Source organism: Copadichromis virginalis, linkage group LG6, assembly GCF_057382275.1.
Source record: "Copadichromis virginalis isolate Kocher_CV1m ecotype Utaka linkage group LG6, C_Virginalis_male_GT1.1, whole genome shotgun sequence".
NCBI classification, from domain to species: domain Eukaryota; kingdom Metazoa; phylum Chordata; class Actinopteri; order Cichliformes; family Cichlidae; genus Copadichromis; species Copadichromis virginalis.
In genome coordinates, this window is record NC_140623.1 from 18,950,286 (window position 1) to 18,970,719 (window position 20,434).

Below are 20,434 nucleotides of genomic sequence, written 5' to 3' on the forward strand. Positions count from 1 at the left end.
TAAGTTTTTTTTGCAACAGGACATGATAAAAAAAAAAAAATTATATCGGGTCGAGCCTTTAAAATTGAGCTGAATCGGACATGTGCTGTAATAGCAGCACGTGGTCTGGAGCATTCAGGTGTGGCAACACAATCCTTAAATTGATCTTACAGAAGCAATTTGTTACTTCTCATAAGGCTGGGAAGGGTTATAAAGCCTGACAACGACCGTGACAGTGAGCAGTGCTCAGAGAAACCCACGAGCTACATCTCGTTGTTACATGTCGCATGTTACAGTGGTCCAGTCAAATTCCAGACCTCAGCCTGCGATGCTGTGGTAGGACCACCAGAGAGCTGTACATGAATTTTGCAATGTTGCACAGAAAAGTGTTTCAAAGTTCTGACCAATAAAATCATTCATCAAAAGATTCCTTCCAAATTTTGCTACTAAATGTGGATCTACAACCTGAATAATGGGTTGTACTTTTCACACACTGATTCTGGTTTAGACTTAGTTTTTCTGTTCGTCTCAGTTGCGATTTACCAAATCTGAAAACCTGGTAAAGTCTAAAAGTCTTATTTTTATTATGTACGAGTATAACCTCATATTTGAAAGAGTACGAATTATCTTTGTGCCATGACTGTAAATATTTTATATGAATATTAACTGCAACTCTGAAACCCCCACAGAGAATTACAGGCGGAGGGTGAGGTGATGACTTAAATGAGAGAAGAGAAAGTTCAACTGTAGAAACTGAAACAATAGTGTCCAAGGAGGAAATCAGGAAAGACGCACGATTTCAGTTCATGGTTTACAAGCAGGTGGTGCAGTAACACCTGATCTGTCAGCCCAGGATGAGTAACGCAGGGCAGTTATTAAAAAAACATCCAGGTTCTCCAGCATCGATGGGATGATGATAAGAATTAAGACTGTGAGGGGTTGACAGCCAGTAGGTCATATTTAATGAATTATGTTATTTATTTATTTATTATAGGCCTTTAATCCTAATTCTCAGAAACTTTGGCTCATGGTGTTTTGGAAAAGTATAAAATGTTTTGTAAGAATGAGGTTGTTCTTCATCATTAGATCGTAGCATACAAACAACAAGCTAAATCTTCTAGGCGCACTGTTTGTGAATGACGCCTTCAACACGAAACAGTTTAGCGTGAAGATTTCTTTTTTAATTTACCAATTTTCTACCCTAATTTTCATATGTGCCTTTTAAAAAACAGAGATAATAATAATTTTATTGCTCGCTGAGATATTTTTATGTTCAAATCAGCCAGAAACAGATGGAAATAGTAAGATTTAAAGTAAACAGACCACAGTAAAACTGATCAATGCATATAAGATAAACCTACACTTTTTTTTTTTCTTCAATTCAAAATGTGGGACTTTCTCAAAGCCTTTCACTGATTTTTAAATGAATGGATGATTCTTACAGTATCTGCTGTCTAAAATTTTTTAGTCTGCATGAAAAATTCCTCTATTAAATTTCTGCATCTGCCTAAAGGCAGCAGGACACACATGCGGTCTATAATTTGAGATGTGCAAGCTGGCGTACTCCGAGGGGTTCATTAATTTTGTGCTTTGCTGCCGCCTTTTCAGTGTTTCAAACCAAGTTGCATTTTTGTGTGGGGCCTTCCACCTCACACTGCAGCATACAGTGCTTGACCTCGCAGAGAAATCGCTTGCTGTGATTGAGATGTTCCCCATTGCATCTCTTTTTCACAGGTGACTGGAGGGAGCAGTTGTGTCCTCTGGTGACCCGGTTAAAGGACTGCGTGATGGAGGTGGTGGAGAAGGCGAAGAGAGCCATGACCTTTGTGCTCCTGCAGGAGGCAGCCTGCAGCATTCCACAGGGCTTCCTGCTCCAGCAGAGGCGAGACATAGTCTTCAGTCAGGCAGTAGGTGGCTGCACTGGCATAATAAACAACTCTTTAGGAGTCCTCCAGAGCATGGAGCTTCTTTTCATCTGAATTTAATCTGAAAGATTTTTGCTTTTTGTCGATACTTTCTCTTCTCATGAATGAATCATAAATCTGCTGCCCATTCACTGCTTTATGCAATAGCAGCTTGAGCTGTAAAGGATTTTGTCATCTAATTTTTTTCCCTCGTGGTCCAAAGTACAGCATAATCAGTGCAAACAATATAATATGTTGGTTGTATATTACTTCATGTTTGCATACTGTAGAACTCAGGGTGTGGAGTCATGTATTTGTTAGGCTCTGAACTATATTTTATATTTAAAGGGTTTACTCCAGTAGGACTCATTCGCATGTCTCTGCTGTATACATCAACATTAAATGAGCATGAGCAAGTAAATAAAAGGAGTAACATGGATTCAGGTAACACATTTGTTGTGGTGTGAAAGTGGCTGCAGGTTCTGATCCTTTATAATTGAGCTGAATCGCAGTATTTTGGACCCAGTGTATTCTTGGTTCACCGTTTAGTGTTTGCTGCATAGTTGCTTGTTTGAAAATGTCTTAGTATTTGTGTGTTTGTGTGTTAAACAGCTGGCAGCCTTGGCCTGTGGTTTCGTCATGCGGTTGTACGCGGGAATGCAGGACAAAGGCTTCCTGAGGCAGCTTCACCTCGTTGGCCTGGTTGCTCAGTTTGAGAGCCTGCTCAGCACCTACAGTGAGTGAAATCACGCCGGTGACCTCACGACCTACATTGAATTTTACTGTTTGTGTTTGCTGTTAAGTAAATCCCAGCACGTTTAAGCAAGTCAGACTAGTAAGGTGAATGATTAAGCTGTAGTACATAAGCAAGGTGAGGCAAGGTGAGTCACTGCAGTGTTGTTTTTGGCTAAATGCCTTCATTACCGACACCCATATTTCTTCATCCTTTAATTGTGACCTGGAAAATGGTATATCTCCTGTTAATGTTTGTCATAGAAATAAAGAGAACAGTAAGTAACAGTAAGAGTTGAATAAATACAAGGGAGGGAGGTTTCTCAGTTATGTTCTTTGTTAAACATGCCCTGTTGTGTGTATGCATGCAACGAGAACGACTGACATCACTGTCGAGCTTGTTTTCTGTGGCCGCTATAGGTGAAGAGTTCGGGATGCTGGAAGACATGGAAGTGGGGATCTCAGACCTGCAGAGAGTCATGTTCAAGATTACAGAGGCCAAGTCCGATGACCTCAGTGACCTTCAGCCTTTAGTTTGTGGCCGACGGTAAGACCTTGTTTTTTTTTTGTTTGTTTGTTTGTTTTCTTGCTCAAGTCCAATTATAGGAAGGAAATCGGGCCAAACACTTATTTGCGGCACATGTGGTCACCTCTAATGGTTTCTAATATACCTCTGAGATCAGAAAATCAGCATCAAATCAAGCTATACTCGTTTTATTGAGATATGCAAACATAGAAAGTAATGTTTTTGGCTTGAGAGAGTTTCTTTGTTTATAGAGGAAATCTAAGTTTAAAGAAGGGAAATGTCCGTATATTTCAAAAGTAGGGGGATTCATACTCTGTGTTCAATGAAAACTGAACACAGGAACTTTGTTATAATGGAAGCCAGCCATTACAAAACAGCGTTGTTTTCTCTTGCATTGTGTTTCACTAAGGATACAATTGGCGCACTTATGCAAAACATCCAGGACCCCTCTCACACCAGCTCCAACACGGATCTGCAGCATAAAAAATATCGGAGCAGGTTTTTTTCTTGTTTGTATCACTTTAGTGTAGGTCATCACATGTGCTTTCCTTTGTGTTTCATATTGTGAAAAAAGAAAAACTTAAGCTTGATTTTCTTGTTTACCTTGTTCCTGATGTTGCTGTCTACTGGGACTGTCACTGTATCATAACTGTGGTCCTCTGCTTCTTCTCAATCACCACTATGTCTGGTTGGCTCAGGATCTCAGCCCCAGGAATCGCCTGCATACTCTTGGGTACATATTCAAGGGTATTGCTGTGTACCAAGAGGAACCCAGGACCCACTGCACCGGCGGGTTCATCGCGATACCTAATAGCAGTCAGGGTGCCATTGCCTAGCCTTATTAGAGGTCTCTGCATCCCTCCATGGATATGCCTCACTGACCCACCATCAAACCGGTGATGCTGAATGATGTTACAGGGAGAATAACGTTCTCCACGGCTTCTACCGACCCTTTCATGTCTGTGACATGTGCTCAGGGGGAACCTGCTCTCATTTGTGAAAAGCACAGGACACAGACAGGTCCAGTGGTGGACCTGCCAACTCTGGTATTCTACTCTATGGCAAATGCCAATCATGCTCCACGGTGCCGGGCACAGAGCACGCAATCCACTAAGGATGCTGGTCCCTCAGGCCAACCTCATGAAGTCTGTCTCTGATGTTTTTGTCAGACATTCACACCAGTGGCCTACTGGACGTCATTTGTAGGCTTCTGGCAGTGCTTATCCTGTTCCCCCTGCACATCTCTTCTAATGTAATTGTGTATCTATTAGTGAAAAACAGTCAGGAAAACTAGGAGGGAAGAAAAATGTCAACGGCCTCCACTTGTAAAACCATCATTTCCTCTCTAGTGCACATGTTGTTAATTTCAGCACCAAAAGCAGCTAAAATTGATTACTTTAAAAAGTCTTAGGATGACACAGCATAATTACGAGTGGGCTGAATTCCACACGTTTTCTCTTAGACAAGTATCCGTTCACTGTGGCTCATTCAGGAATGCAGGTGGAAACTTTCCTCTTCATATCTGGACTTTGATGTTGTCAAAAGTAGCTAGCATTCAATAAATGCAGAGTCACTGAGATATAATGTAATTATTATTTGAATTATTATTTGACGTTTAAAAAAAATACACATGCATGTGTGTATTATTTTTATTATCCTTGTATTAGAAGATAAAACAAGTGTGGAACTGTGTCAAGTAGTAGTTAACTGTTGTCAGGGAAAATTTAACAATGACCTGCAACACACCCAGTCACCTTGATTTGAAGTGGGTTTAATAAACACATTGCAATGTGGAGAGAGCATCCCAGTGGAACACCAGGACCATCTCTGAATTGTGGCCACCGCCCTTACATCTCATATACAGAGACACAGACAAAGAACATTCCACAAACTCTTACATGTTGGTCCCTCTCACGGGTGGGCTATACCTTCTCCCTCACAGAGAGAATTATGACCTTGTTTTCTGCTTGGCCGTCACCGAAGGATTTACATCCCTGATAAGCAGAAGGAGTCCCACTATCTGTTTAACGTCTCCCATTACAATGGCCTCACTGTGTTAACATTCCACATGCATGTAAACTAGTGACAGGAGTGCTCTTACTATAGTAAAGTGAGAAAGTGATATTACTATAACTAATGTGATATGATTAAATATGTGATTAATACATGAGAAAAGAAATCTGCCACCACACTGTGCAAGTGGCGGAAAGGAGAGTGACTACTGAGTATGGGAAAGTCCATATTTTAACAATTGTTATACGTGATTATGATTTCACACAGTCTTGTAAGACAAAAAGTTAAAAACCACTTTAGCATTTATTTAGTGCAGTTCAGTCGAGAAACGTTTGAAAGAAAAATTTAGCCTAATCGAAGATACCTCCCATAGGGGAAAAGAATTATTTAATAGTATTGCAGGTAGCATAGCTTCACAATACAACTGGTAACCAGGTGAACTTTACTCCATATACGGATGAGCTGTTGACACAGATATTATCTGGCTTCAGTCCACAGCAGTTTTGTACATTGGTTTAAAAGTTCAAATCAGCTGATCACGAATGTCCTCTCCCATCTTTGAAGAGAACCTTTGCTCACGTGTTGGACAGCTGTTGACAGGTCAAGCTGTTTTTTCTTATTGCTTACCTTGAGCATTGTGTCTGGTGTGATATTACACTCCTGTGGCACCTCCCACTTCCGTGCCACTCTTTGAGGAATTCTAAAACGCGCACACTGGCTCTCTGGTTTGTATACACACCATCAGTTTCTCTCTTTACATCTTGCTCAGGCCTGTCTTAGGTATCATGTTATAGAACTTCCCAAACATATCACATCTATCATGCGGTAAAATGTATCAAATTACTTTTTTGATGGATGTTTCACCGTCTTAATCCTTATTTTCTCTCTCTCTCTCACTTTCTCTTTGCATTTAGAGACCACTTCACTGTAGAAGTGCCATTACCTAAACTGGTTTTCCATACCTTACCAGAGGAAATCAAGGAGGGGAAGCTTCTCCGAGTATTCCCGGTGCTCTTTAATGTGGGGATTAATGAACAACAAACAATAGCAGAAAGGTAACCTGGATATTCTTTGCTCCACTCCAGTGCACATGAAGACGAGCACTGTGTATGTGCTGATCTAAACACAGATCCTATTGTCATTTCTAAAGGAAATGCTTTAAATCTATAGCTAAAACTAAAAGATTATTGTTGTTTAGTTATAGCTGGAGCCATCCAAACCACTAATAGCATATTCACATTTTTTTACTAAGTGCCTTTATTGTTTTTAGTTCTGCTACGTGATAAATAGTGATTATGGCTTTAAAGAAAAAGCACATATAGCTGCTGTTACATAAACAATAACAACATTATTTTTGGTGTAGAAACCTGCCTGCTGTACTCTTCCCTGACCCTTGAGCTTTTTGAACCTTTACCACGGGCCTTCTCAATGCTTTCACCTCCCTTACCTTGAATGACCTTTCACCCAGTGATCCAACCAAGTTCCAACTGCTTACAGTATCTCCAAGTTGTGCTTTATAGTTTGCTTTTTTTTAACGTGACTAAAATGTAATGGTACATCTTCATTCATCTTGGCTCTTTGAATTCCATTGTCTAGCCAGAGACGCCTTTCCATCCGGTAGCTGGAAGCTCCCCTGCGTGGAGTGCTGAGAGTTTCTATCAAAAACATAATTTATTTTGGTAGAAATGATTCATTGTAGGTTTTGATTGGCTTCGAGTCAGCTCTTCATGTTTGCAAGAGGCACTAAAAGATTTGTGATTTTTGGAAAGTTTGGTAAGGTTTATGGGTCTCTCATGGAAACGTGACAGTTTTGAAGGAAATGGAAGCAAATTTTGTGTCCGGTCTATAAAACCTCTGATGAACCTTTTCATAATCTTCTGAAGTTTCTTCTTTCTGGTTCCTACGTAAACTTTGACTTATTGTACGCATTGACCTTAAAATAGGAATTATTTGTCTGTTTGATAGTGTATTTGCTGAATCAATTTAGGCATAAATTATAGGTAGTTTTTAAGTTTGTTTTCTCTTGCTGCTAATCCAGTGGGTCTTTGGACATTACATCTGCATATATACAGTTAGGTGCATATGCTTTTTTTGGGGGAAACTTTGATCATTTTGCCTCTGTACACCACCACCACAAATCAAGCAATTAATGTGTGGTTGAAGTGCAGACTTTCAGCTGTGATTTAATGGGTTTTACAAAAAAAAAAACCAACCCAACATACTTTCAGAGATTGAAAGCATATGAGCAGCTGGCTGACTAGCAGTTCTGTGGCCATATGAGGGCTGCTTTCTTGTTATTTCATTCGAAATTAAACAGGCAAGACTTCTGAAGTTGAACCTAACATCACCTTTCAATGGAGCTCTCCATATGAAGTTCAATTTTAGTGCAAGTGTGGGAGGCTGAAAACCAAATATAAACTTATCAGAGAAATACCAAAAAACTCTAGGAATGTTCAAAACCAACATTCATCCAGGACGCACCAGCTGAACAACACCAAGAGGCCCGAAACACTACAGAAGAAGCAACTCTGTTCATCTGGATGTAGAGTTTTCACTCATACAAGTGACTTCTTTGTTTTCATCTGACTGCAGATTTCCCCAACCTTATAAACAGTACATTTGCATAATAACTGATACTCGCACCACTGGCGTACAACGGGCTATGACAAAAAAAATACACCAGTAACAAACACCATATCCAGAGACCACCCCACTGAACCATGTTTGGGGCAGGGTTGGCCAGGATTCACACAAACTGCCCATCAGGATAAATATTTTTTCCCTAACCGATCTTGCACTCTGTTCTGCTCTCAGGTTTGGAGATATCTCTCTACAAGAAAGAATAAACCAGAAGAACTTTGAGACATTAGAAGCCTATTACAAATCATTAAGTGAAAAGGTGCCACTAGAATGTAAGTGCACAACTTTAAAATAATTTTTACTAAAGAAACATCTTCATCTTTGGTCTCATGTGTTTATGTGCAGAAAACAGTATTAACATATTTTTTTGTGTGGGTGAATAATGTGTACTATAATCCCATTAGAATGGTTCACACCTTTTATAAAGCAACCGTGAATTTTAACATGTAGAACATTTCTGTGAAAGAAATATCCACACCTGATCTACAGCCTGAAGCTTGTCTTCATTAACCTCTGTTTTTGTTTTGTGCAAACAGGTCTACCGTGTTTTCAGACACAGACCGACATAAAGGAATTACTTGAAACTTTGGGCCAGAATGTAGTCGCGAAGAAGAAAAAGAATGTGGAGATACTGTGGACTGCTGGAACGGTGAGGCTTCTACTGTTGTTACTGTCTGGATGGTAATTACTTTGAAGGGAACGATATTGTATTTTTTATATATTCATGTTGTTTTCTTTGTTCTTTTTAAGCATACTTTAAGTTTGTAGCAGGCTTTTATAGAGAAACATAGTTTTAAACAGCTCAATATGGCATTATTATCACTTCAGATCAGATTCTTCAGATAAATCTATTGACCTTGAGGGAGAGGTCAGAGGTCAAATGTGACATGATACTTTAAATCTGTTTAAACACTCTCAAAGTTCAAACCTTCATAGAAAAATAAGTCCAGTATAATAGAATAAAACCAAAGGCGCCCACGGGTGCCATAGATGGTGCAAAACATTTCGTCAACATTGTTGTTTGTTGGGGAGAAAACTTACAAACATACAGTACAGTCACACTGCTAAGCGATCAGATTTATGTAAATTTGACAAGCTGAACGCATTGTGTACTGTGCAGGAGACATGGCGCGAGATTGATTGACAATGGTCTACAGCCAATCAGGACGCAGAACACAATTCGCTCTTATAGGGGAAAAAAAAAGAAAACAAACCTCGAAACAGCGAAACTGCGAAAGGTGAACTGCGTTCTAGCGAGGGACCACTGTATGTATTCGATTTGTTGGCAGTACACACTACACTTGTAAGAATCGTATTTAATGAAGTTATAAGACTTTTGGTCCATTTTGGTTTTTAAAAGATGAAGTTGAATTTGAAGACCTCATGGATGAAAACTAAATTTTAATGGACTGTTAACAGAAACTCAGTCTACATCCCTACAACGTTTTATCAAAATTCATTCAAAACTTTTGAAAGAATGATAACACACACGCACGTGAACATTACCTGAATCATCCTTGGCAGAGGTAAAAGTAAAACACACCTCAACTAATAATGAGTAACTTGAAACTACAAAGGCAAATGAGGAGTAATGCCAGGGCAGATGGAAATGAGCGAAAGCTCCTTCTCGAGCTTTTATGCGTGCAAGTGAGCCTTCTGCAGGTAATCAATACTAGGGATGCATCAGAGTGAAGCAAGGATGACATAAAAATGAAAACACTAATCACGTGGCAGATGTGTGCACGTGTCTACGTCAGGATATGTAAAACGAGATGAGTCACTTCACAACATTTTGCCTTCATGATGTATGCCAAACCGATGGTGATGTTGGGTTTTTTTTTTCCCTCATCCACTTTCCACCAGATCTGCCGAAGGTTAAATGGCATCAGGTTTACCAGCTGTAAAAGTGCCAAAGACCGAACATCCATGTCTGTCACTCTAGAGCAGTGCGCTCTCTTACGTGATGAACACCAGCTCAGCAAGGACTTCTTCGTGCGCGCTCTGGACTGCATGCGCAGGTAAGACAGTATTAAAGGAGGCATCAGAAGCCAGTCCTAAACAGACTGCACTTAAAAAGTTAGTCATAAATGCGGATTTTTTGCTCAACGAAAAATATCTTGGTGATCAGAGATTTCTGCCGTCGTCTCCTCTCTTCAAGTGAAGTTACTTTCAGGATCTTGTTGGTTTATGTATTCAGAGTATACATGCGAGGCTGTTTTTACTGAAACTCAAATTCTAAAAAGCTTACTAGATACTATTACAGGCAAGTTAGAAAAATATCAATTTTCCAATGTTTTCGTTACCACACTCTTAATCTTGCTACATTTAGCAGTAGAATGGAATAAGCCTGAAGTAGGCTTGTCATTACAAGCATGTATTACAAGTAATAACCTGCATCCACACCACCCATCACACACATCAAAGGCATTTTATCTGCAACTTTTCCTCCCAGCCCATCACCATTACATGATCAACATTCCCTTCCCTCCACCATCATCACCATTCTTCACACATTCAGAGGCAGCAATGCATGTTCCTGTTAGTCCTGTAGTTTAGTGTTTGTGTGTTTGCCAGCAGGGAAACATTCACATCTGCCTAAATCTCATGAGGTTTAACTGCATAACTTTGGCAAGGGCACTGGTGAAATGCACATCTGAAATGTCCGTGGGACTGACCTGTATGGGACAGCTGATGGCAGGTGATGGAATGAAGACAGAAACTCTTAACGACACAAACACAGCTTTAATACAATTATACAATTATACAAGAACATTTAGTAATAAGTAACATTTTAACTGATGGGATGGTTTACAGTGTGCAATCAGGACAAAAAGGTTCTTCCTAAAACTGCAAATGAACAGAAACAATGTAAAGCTGTGAACCAAAACAGTACCAAATTATATTCAGTGAGAACCCCAGTTAATTAAGCTTGTGACTGCAGAGATGTATAAACTGTGAGGGGAACATTTTAAAGATAAAGTTTCTGTCTTGGGTAGGCCAGGGCTATTCTTGTGATATTTGAAAGATTTGCACACATGCCATACGGCTGCTTTACTGTAGGAAGAAAAGGAATAGTCAGTATAGTGAATTTTACAGTGAAAGGACCATGATGGATATCTAAAATGATAAAACGTCAGTCAAGCCCGTAATGCAACTAAATGCATTGACATGTTGCAGATATAAGTGCAGACTGACTCCAATTGATTGCAGCTTGTTCGCAATCTGTCTGCATGTATGAATTAGACAGCAAATATTTGCAAATCTTCAGAAATCTGTTTACAAGTGCAGTCAGTCCGAGTGAGATTGTGACTGGTTGACGACATGTTTCCTGTCCCTCTCCCCATCTGTGCAGTTGTTTTTTTAACTGAAAGTGGTTCCAAAATTATTTGCAATCAGACGCCAAAAGCAAAAGAATTCAGTAAACAAAGGACATTTTAATGAATTTATGGAAAAAAGCAAAAAGTGTTGCAGATAGGTTGCAGAATATACTCGCCAGAGTTCACAAGGGTACAATAAATCTTTCAAAGAAGGGAAAAGGAGATGGGAGGTACTGGAGACAAAAGTTCAAAGACACAGAAGGACAACAGGATGATCTGACCGACTGGAATATCTGGCACAAGTGAAAAGATATGAGGTGGGGCAGAAAGGAGAAAAATGAAAACAAAGGTCCTCGCTCGTCTAAGTAGTTCCACTATTTGCTAAACCTATTTTAAATGCTGCTGACAGTGATGCTAATCTGTCCTAAGCCTGATGTGAATGATTTCACAGAAAGGAAATCAGCTATGTGAAAAAACAAGTCTCATGTTTCAAACTGCTGCTATAAAAAAGATTGTTTACTTAGGACCGTATTCATACTTCACTCAGGCCATTTCTTCATGGCTTACACTGCAGTGTTTTTCATGGCATGGTTCTCACACTTTTACTCCACCTGTCACTGTCTACTTGTCTGTGGCTGCTATTCTGCATTCAGGCTGTACTAATACCTCTGGGTCTAAGTGGGCCTTGTGCTACTAGCCCTGTCAGGTCTCTTTATCAACTGACCTTTCCTAGAAAGCCTACTTAGACAGCATCTATACTGGACTAACACAGTTTTCACACTCTGTCTCTGTTCGTTCTGTTTTCATTCTGATGGGCACTCCTGCAGTCGACTGACCCAGGGAGACATTGGGCAGTGGGAGGACCCTGAGGCTGGCGCCATGACAGAGAACAAACCAGCATCACGACACTTTTATCCCATTGCCCTGCTGCTCGTTAGCTCCCACTTACTGGTTGTGTGGCTCATTTTAAGTCTTGTTTTTCTGCTTGCAAAATATCAATAAACTGTTGACAATGACATCTCTACTCACTGCTTTTCTTCCTGTGTTCACTAGTTCTTCTTTTCAGTAGGGGTACTGCGGATTAACGGGTAATAAGCAAATAATTCAATGTCAAACTCAGGCTGTAGGGCATTAACGTCAGATGTTTTTATCTGACAAGAAAATGCCTTCCTGAGAGTTACATTAAGATCACACTAACTGCCAAAAGTATGATTATGAGACTGTTTCCCATGGCTCAAACCAGACTCCTTGTTTTTTTTTTTAATCAACAGCAAGAATGCACAAGTCCATCCGTCAGTGTACTCTCTGACTACTCATGGTCATGAAAGGACATGTTACTTTCAGCAATGTGTTTTTGACTATATTTTTTTTTACACGTATGGCACAAATGTGGCGTAAGCACACTCCCTTCTTTCCCAATCTCGTCTTTTCATTTGAAACGCTGTGGGGGTGAGGGCAGATTGAGCAAATCTCGAAAGCTAGATAACTTATTGAAATGCCAAATCATTTATTTTAGGAAAAGCAAATCTTTTTAGCAACATGTTACTGAAACATGCTGGCGATGTCAAACTTTGTATCGGCACATTATTTTTTGTTGTTTTTGTTTTTTTACAATTTACATTTTATATGTTTTCTGTATCAGCTGTTTGCCACAGTGGCTCAACTTATATATTTACTAAAACACGATATTATTTATCAGATCCAAGCATTTCATGCTATAAAAGCTAAACTGCCATCAAAGTAACTACTGAATGCCAGCTATAATATTTAATACAGCCACAGATGTACATCTGTTTGTGTTCTGCTTATTTCTATTGGAGTCTGTCCTGGGCCCACCTAATGATGCGCGTCTTCACCGGTACATTACTTCTTCTTTTGTTAATTTATGTTTTCCGTCTTTTTTGAGTGTTTTAATAATAACTTTCCATTTGATTTATTTCATACACAGCAGATTTTGAATACACAGACTAATCTTTTTTTCCTTGTCTTTTTAACTCTAACTAAAATATCATCAGTGACAATGTCTCGACGCATTTGTTTTGTTGAGTCATTGTCTATATACACATATAGTATATATTTACAAGGTTTCAGCATTGAGGTTGGTTTTGTATGGCCCTGGTCTTCTCCTGGGACTCGTGACAGTTTCAGAGTTAGACATACAAAGTGACCCTTGTGTGCATGGTCTGAGAGAAGAAAGAGAGAGAGGCTGTGCTGCTGCTGCTTTTACAAATCAACGTGATAGATTTTTGGATATTTCTCGCTCTTGTCCTGATCATCTGTATAGCTTCGTCATGAGTAATGAATTTGTTTTTTGATTCGGCCTACATGAGACAATAGACGTGTGACAGAGCGTGAGAGGTGTGTTTGAGTCTCTGGCTCAGTGTGTCAGAGATTGACAGCAGCCCTAACTTGAGACAATAAATATTTTAGAAGCACTTACTGACTCACCAACCTGAGTTTACATCTGAAGCCGGTATTGTGTGGCCCGTATTTACGTACTGTTGTAAATGACTTGTTGGCCTGTGATCTGTGAAACATATCTCAAATATATCTGCATGTGAAGTCATTTTGATGCACAAGCAACATTCCTGTCACAAGGTAGAATTAACTTTTTTAGAAAGCTTCTTACACCCATTGTTGAAGCGCTTAGCAGGTTAGCAGCCACCAATTTGTTCATCTGAGCTGAATGGAGCTCACTCAGTGGTTTACAGCTGCTGACAAACAGACACCTTTCCTTTAATAAACATTTGACTTATTTTTATTCTGGAGATCTGAGGCTAAGGAAAAAACATCTGGGGCTAGACAGCGAGGGCATTAGGCTGATTTCAGATTTTTCTTCACATTTTACAAAGACCACCAATATTACTATAAACAGTGTTTGTAGCTTTTAGAAGCTATACGTTACTATATGAACTAAAGCAGGGATGTCAAACACAAGGCCTGGAGGCCAGACTCCAATGGACAGCTTTGGAAAATGCGAAGGAGAACAGAAATTGACACACACACACACACACACACACGGCACCATAGAAACTTATGTTATTCTTGTGTGTGATGACATAACTAGGGATGGGTATCGTTTAGGTTTTATTCGATACCAGTACCAAACCGGTACTTTTTAAACGGTGCCGGTGCTTAAACGGTGCTTGAACAGGTGCTTAAATAATGGAGAACACAAAATTGGTCCAAAAACCTCTCATGTTCAGCTGGTTTTTTGGAAAAAGATAACAATGTCAGCCTTTTCTGCAGCTATAGGGGATTTATGGCATCACTCTTGGCTGGAAGCAGTGCTTAAACAATGGAAAAAACACAAACTTTGTCCAAAAACCTCTCATGTTTAGCTGTTTTCCACTTTTTCTTTGGTCATTTTAGCCTTTTTGGCCAGGGTGAAGGGAGCATCTGCCATCAAACAAGAAGATAGCCGCATGTAGCTATGATGATGTTTGCTAGTTCACCTTATGTGCATTAATGTAATAACGTGGTTAGCCTACACAACGTAAATTACACACGAACAACATTAAGCTACTCACGCAGAGAAGCACGGCTGCTGCTGCCATCATCATCCTCATCATTTCTGCTACACTGGCAGGGCTAGGGGCCAGGACTCTCCTCTTCGGGTTTTTGGGGGATGTTGCTAACTCCGGGTCCGATAACAGGCACCACACCCGCAGTAGATGTGCCCGGTGTCAGGTCTCGCAGCAAGCTATCAAATACGGCGCATTTCTCGGCTTTTAACAAAATGCTATACGTCGCCAGGTGTTTCATCAGATTCGAGGCGTTACCTCCTTTGCACAGTATCAGCTTAAAGCACTTGTTGCAGGCTGCTGAGTTTGCATCTTTTGCTGTGAAGTACAGCCAGACTTTGACCGCTTCGCCTTGGGCATTTTTAATCTGTAGCTCTGCTCTAAAAGAACGTACATACCTGGGCCCGCCTACTACGCTTGCAAAGGTAAAATGATTGCCCAGAATCCGAAGTGTATGACATCTCAGGGGAAAAAAAGCACCGAAATAAAGCACCAAAATCTGCGCTGCTTTTCGGTCTGGTTACTACCGTTTATGTCAGAACCGGATACAGGTACCCATCCCTAGTCATAACACACAAGAATAACAGATGGAACATTTTTTAAACATTAGAAACTCTTTTAAATATACAGACATATTAATCAAACAACAAAAACAAACATAAAAATTATTTTGAAAGATCTCTGGCATTTGTACAGTCTAAATAAACTGAAGACAGATGTCTTTGATAGCGTTTCTGTGGTGCACTGTTTGTGGGGCTGTGTGTTTTTGTTTCATCTACTGACATGTATTGTCTGCAGTGCATTGAGCTCTTCCTAACCCTGTGGGCATTTCTTAAGTAGTCATACTGTATATATATTGAAATACATACCTCTGCACACATACAGTAAGAGTTGAAATCATAACTGGGCGTAGCTCATGTTCCCACGGCTTCTCATGCACACATTTTTTTGTGCTTGCAGGACTGCAAGAATAAAAAATAAACCTTTTTCCAGATGTCTACATATGAGATGTACGGTTCATTGACCATTGACTCCTGAACTGTCGAGGTTCTTATTATTTTACTTAGAGAACTGTTTTTTATTGTGTTTTGTTTTTTGTTTTTTTGTTGTTTTTTTTTGGGGGGGGGGGGGGGGGGTTACTGGTAATTGATATCATAAGCCGTCATTCTCAAAGATCAGACAGTTGCCTTGCTTGCAGCGTTACTCTGTGCTTCTCTAGAAGTTGTGTAACTACTTGAACTAGGGGAGGCTAGCACAGTCCCAAAAGCTGTCCTCCAACGTGCCACAGACAGTGTCCTGCTTTTGGGTCTACTTTTTTCTGACTTGTGTCTAATTTGGAATGGAACAAAATGTTTATAACTCACTGAAGGCAATGGGAGACTGGCGTAGATGGAAACTGTGCATAAGGTTAAGGCTGGCCAAGTGTTCCACAGTTTGAGTATAGCAGAGACAGAGACAAACAGACATCAGAGTTTGTGTGTGGATCTGTGGAGTGGATGTGATGTACTGCGGAGCTTCAGATGGGAGGATTGAACACAGAACAGTTGATTTAAATGAGAAGGTAGCTCCACATGGGTCAAACGGTCATAGATCTGTTTGGTTAAGAGTCCTGCTGTTCTGTTAAAAATACATGTTTTTAATGGTTTATCTAGACCGCTGGGAAACTTGCCTTCTCCTTTTAGCATTACCCCGGTCAGACTCAATAATATTTCTCAATAGCCATTCAAAATTCTGGATTTGGACTGGTTGAGGGAGAGGATTAACTTTTAATAGTCAGGTGGTTTAACCACATACCTTTGACTTATACACTATATGTTGATCTAAATGAATACAAGGGTCAGTTTGGACAAAACAGCTGGGTGCTGATATATATAAGTATGAACCACCACCAACAGCAGCAACAAGCAACAAGCCATTCATGTTTGCTTTGAAATGCATTTGACTATTGCATGAAACTGGACTTGCAAATCAATGGGACAACAGAAAATGTCTCATCAGAATTGTTAAAAGCCTTCCTTGTTTTGCATGCCTTTAATTCCCACATGGAGAATGTATGAAAATGTGAATAATTAGCCCATCAAATGGCCTAGAAGTGAGATTTTCTGCATGTTTTCCCCTTGGTGACATTTTGTTTAGTATCCTATCCTGACTTCCAACTCACGAGTTTGGTTGGGCAATTAATTCCCACAGGAGAAACTTAGCCGGTTGTGGAGGCCTGCACCAATAGACTGATCTCAATTGTGCTCAATATGTATTTCACTAACCACGACACTCTCTTGTATTGTTTCACAGCTGTGTGAAAAATCTTCAGTTTCATTTACATCTCTCTGAGAACCATTTATCCAAGAATACTTGTAAGAACTATTCGCCCCACAGCAGGTTGCTCTGCAGGTTTGATTTGACACACTAAATTCCCCTCCTGACATAAACCCTTGAGGGATTTGTGTCTCTAGCAAGAACTGAACCAGGAACCTTTCACTTACAAACTAATGTGCAAACAACAACACTACGGATCCCATATTTACTGCATAGTTTTGTGCTTTCTTTATCCCAAAGCAGCCACAAAGTAGTGCACAAAATGTTCAGGTTCTTTTTTTTGTTTGTTTTTTGAAGGCGTGTATATCATTAATACCACAAACTTAATTTTAAACCTCACTCATGTTTACTTTTTTGTTCTCTTTTTTCCACCTTTCACCTTCATCACTTGATCATCAGAGAAGGATGTCGCATTGAGAATGTTCAAAAGAATATTAAATGCAGGAAATATGCCTTCAACATGCTGCAGCTGATGGCCTTTCCCAAGTGCTACCGACCACCAGAAGGGACTTACGGCAAAGTTGACTCTTGAGGAGAAAAGCCACGTACTGTAAAATTAGTCATTCAGTATTATTATTCTTTAGTAAATATTAAAGATCATAAATGATAGTATGTAAAATATGCTGTTAATAGGAAACACAGTTGCTGGAGGTGTGTGTGTGTGTGTGTGTGTGTGTGTGTGTGTGTGTGTGTGTAATGAGGGTACATTCATAGGCATTAAAAAAATTGGTCCATTTTAAAATAAATGCACTTTCCACCTCACCATACATTGGTCATAACTTAAGCAACATTAAGCAGAACAACTTGTGGGTAAGTCAAAGTCTTACATAATGTGCATATATCAGCGTATGAGAGAGATAACTAGCCTAAAAGAAGAGTTTTCAAGTGACTAGCTATTTTGTTTGTTTACGGTGACCATGCATTTGGACGTTCACTCGGTAAAAGTTAATATTTGGAAACGCTGACCTATGTTTGTAACAGCTCTTAAAGTTTCCGTAATCTTTGCGGACATCCACGTTCCCTGTGGTTTTTCTCCACAGGGAAAACTTTATTTGGATACGTGGGCCTTAAAAAGATAGTATGATGTTAAACAAAAAATGAACAACTTGTGCTGTTCTCAAGAAATCATATCAACATGTTTTTTGATGAAACACAGTATTCAGATTCAAGATTCTCAGTTGGTTTTTGACTGAAGTCTACAAATTTCCCTCTGCTTAACACTGTCCTCTAGCTTTGCACCCCAATGGCAATTTAGCCCATGTTTTATTCATGACATAACATAGAAAACATATCAAACATTTAAACTGAGACATTTTATCATTTCATCATAAAAATTGGTTGATTTTTGAAGGCAGCAACACATCTCAAAAAGTTGGGACAGGGCAACAAAAGGGTGGACAAGTAAGTGATACTAAAAGAAACAGCTGGGGGAATATTTTTCAACTAGTTAGGTTATCTGGCAACAGGGCGGCAACATGATGGGGTATAAAAAGAGCATCTTTGAGAGGCAGAGTTTGTCAAAAGTAAAGCTAGGCAGAGGTTCACTAAACTGCAAAGACCTGTGGCTGCAGATTATGAAGGAAAAAAATTCAGAACATCCAGAACATCCAAGAAATGCTGAAAGTTGTGTATTAAAAACTCTCATCAAAAGATTCCAAGGCTCTGGACATACCTCAGAATCAATACTGAATGCTTGGGATCTCTTCAGGCCTTTAGATGGCACTGCATCACAAACAGCCACAATTCTGTGATGGAAATCGCTGAATGGGCTCGGGAACACTTCCGGAAATTATCGTCCGTGATCACAGTTCAGTATGCCATCCAAAAATTCAGGTTAAAGGTCTGTCATTCAACAAAGAAGTCAAATATGAACATGATTCAGAAACACCGCCACCTTCTGTCAGCCAATGCTCGTTCAAAATGGACAGAGGCACAGTGGAAAACTTCTTTTTGGAGAACATGGTCATCCTCCGGACTGAGGAGGAGAGTAAGCATCTGTATTGTTATCAATGCTCAGCTGCATGCCATCAGGATCTCTTTGATGTTATGGAAATAGATCAGTAACTATGGAATTTGTGGCTTGCACATCTGGAAAGGGACCATCAATGCTCCAAGGTATATATGCAGGATTTAGACCAACATATGCTCCCGTCCAGACGTCTTTTTCTGGGAAGACCTTGCATATTTGAGTAAGGCAATGCTAAATCTCACAGTCAAGCTGTTCCAACAGCGTTGCTTCATAGTAAAAGAGTCTGGGTGCTGAACTGGTAGTCCCGATCATTTACCAGCTGAAGACATATCATGAAAGAAAAAAATCTCACCAATACAGACCCAGGACTGTTGATGCTAGTTGCTAGAATCCTGTATCAGTCACGAAAAAGAGGATGCTACATAAACATGGCCCTGCCCCAACTCTTTGAGAAGTGTAGCTGCCATTATAGTCAAAATGAACGAATATTTTTCTTAAAATACTAAATTTTCTCTTTTTTTTCAGCAGGAATGAAATATGGGCTTATGAGATTTGCACATCATTGCTTTTTTTTTTTAATTTACATTTTTCAAAACATAAAATACGTTTCTGTTTTGGACCTGGGGTTGTACTATATTTAAACAACATGAAGGGCAGGGTAATGTTGAACAACTGAACGCAGTTTCTGAATGCTACGGAGTACATTTATATTATTTATTTTTCTTAAATGTTTTTTTTTTTTTATTCTAAGGTTTGATACCTTGGGCTTTTATGCTCGTTTCAAATAATAAGTTGTATGTCATTTGACATTTAGAAATGTCTGTTTAAAATTAAAAAAAATTAAAAATGTTTTACTGCTGGTTGTGTAGTTTGTGTGAGTTTTCACATTTCTTTATATGTGACATGTCAGAATCTCTCAGGCTCTAGTCCAATGCAGAGTTCATGTATTTCCCAGAAAGACATACTGAGTTGCACACGTCACAAATGGTAAATGGTAAATGGCCTGTATTTATATAGCGCTTTACTAGTCCCTAAGGACCCCAAAGCGCTTTACATATCCAGTCATCCACCCATTCACACACACATTCACACACTGGTGATGGCAAGCTACATTGAATAACTGCCCTCACACATCAGCTCTGCCAAAGTTGTATGAGGACACCGACAGCGTGTTTGTAAGACATCTGACACAGAAAATCCACTTTAACTCAGCCTGGAAACATTTGGAATGCAACTGTAACAAGCTTCAGTTGAAAGCTCTGGAAGGACTGCCAACTGGCAAACTGTGTGTCACTTTGCCACAGGAATGTCTTAATGTGGTGACTAAATCTCAATTGGTGTTCTACTTGAGTCTTGTTTTTTTCCACACCCCCGGAAACAGAGAGCACACATGAAGAATACCTATTCAGTCAATCACATTAATTTCCCTTTGACCTGCTACACACTGAAGCAATTTCCACATATCCTTTTATCAGCAGGGAAGGTAAGCTTTAAAGCTTAGATGTATCCAGTTT

The 20,434-nt window shown here is 39.7% G+C and overlaps 1 protein-coding gene across 3 annotated transcripts in view; it reads left to right on the plus strand.

The window, feature by feature from the left end:
* The window catches only part of inpp4b (inositol polyphosphate-4-phosphatase type II B), a 183,548-nt gene extending 171,421 nt beyond the window's left edge, over positions 1-12,127 (plus strand). For all 3 annotated transcript variants that reach the window (XM_085459043.1, XM_085459045.1, XM_085459044.1), the window contains 8 exons: positions 1,714-1,886; positions 2,496-2,619; positions 3,036-3,162; positions 6,069-6,209; positions 7,969-8,066; positions 8,331-8,443; positions 9,658-9,812; positions 11,939-12,127. In XM_085459043.1, the coding sequence (XP_085315169.1) occupies positions 1,714-1,886; positions 2,496-2,619; positions 3,036-3,162; positions 6,069-6,209; positions 7,969-8,066; positions 8,331-8,443; positions 9,658-9,812; positions 11,939-12,113 (1,106 nt within the window). In that variant the 3' untranslated portion in view covers positions 12,114-12,127. The remainder of the gene's footprint in view (positions 1-1,713; positions 1,887-2,495; positions 2,620-3,035; positions 3,163-6,068; positions 6,210-7,968; positions 8,067-8,330; positions 8,444-9,657; positions 9,813-11,938) is intronic.
* Positions 12,128-20,434: the final 8,307 nt, after the last annotated feature.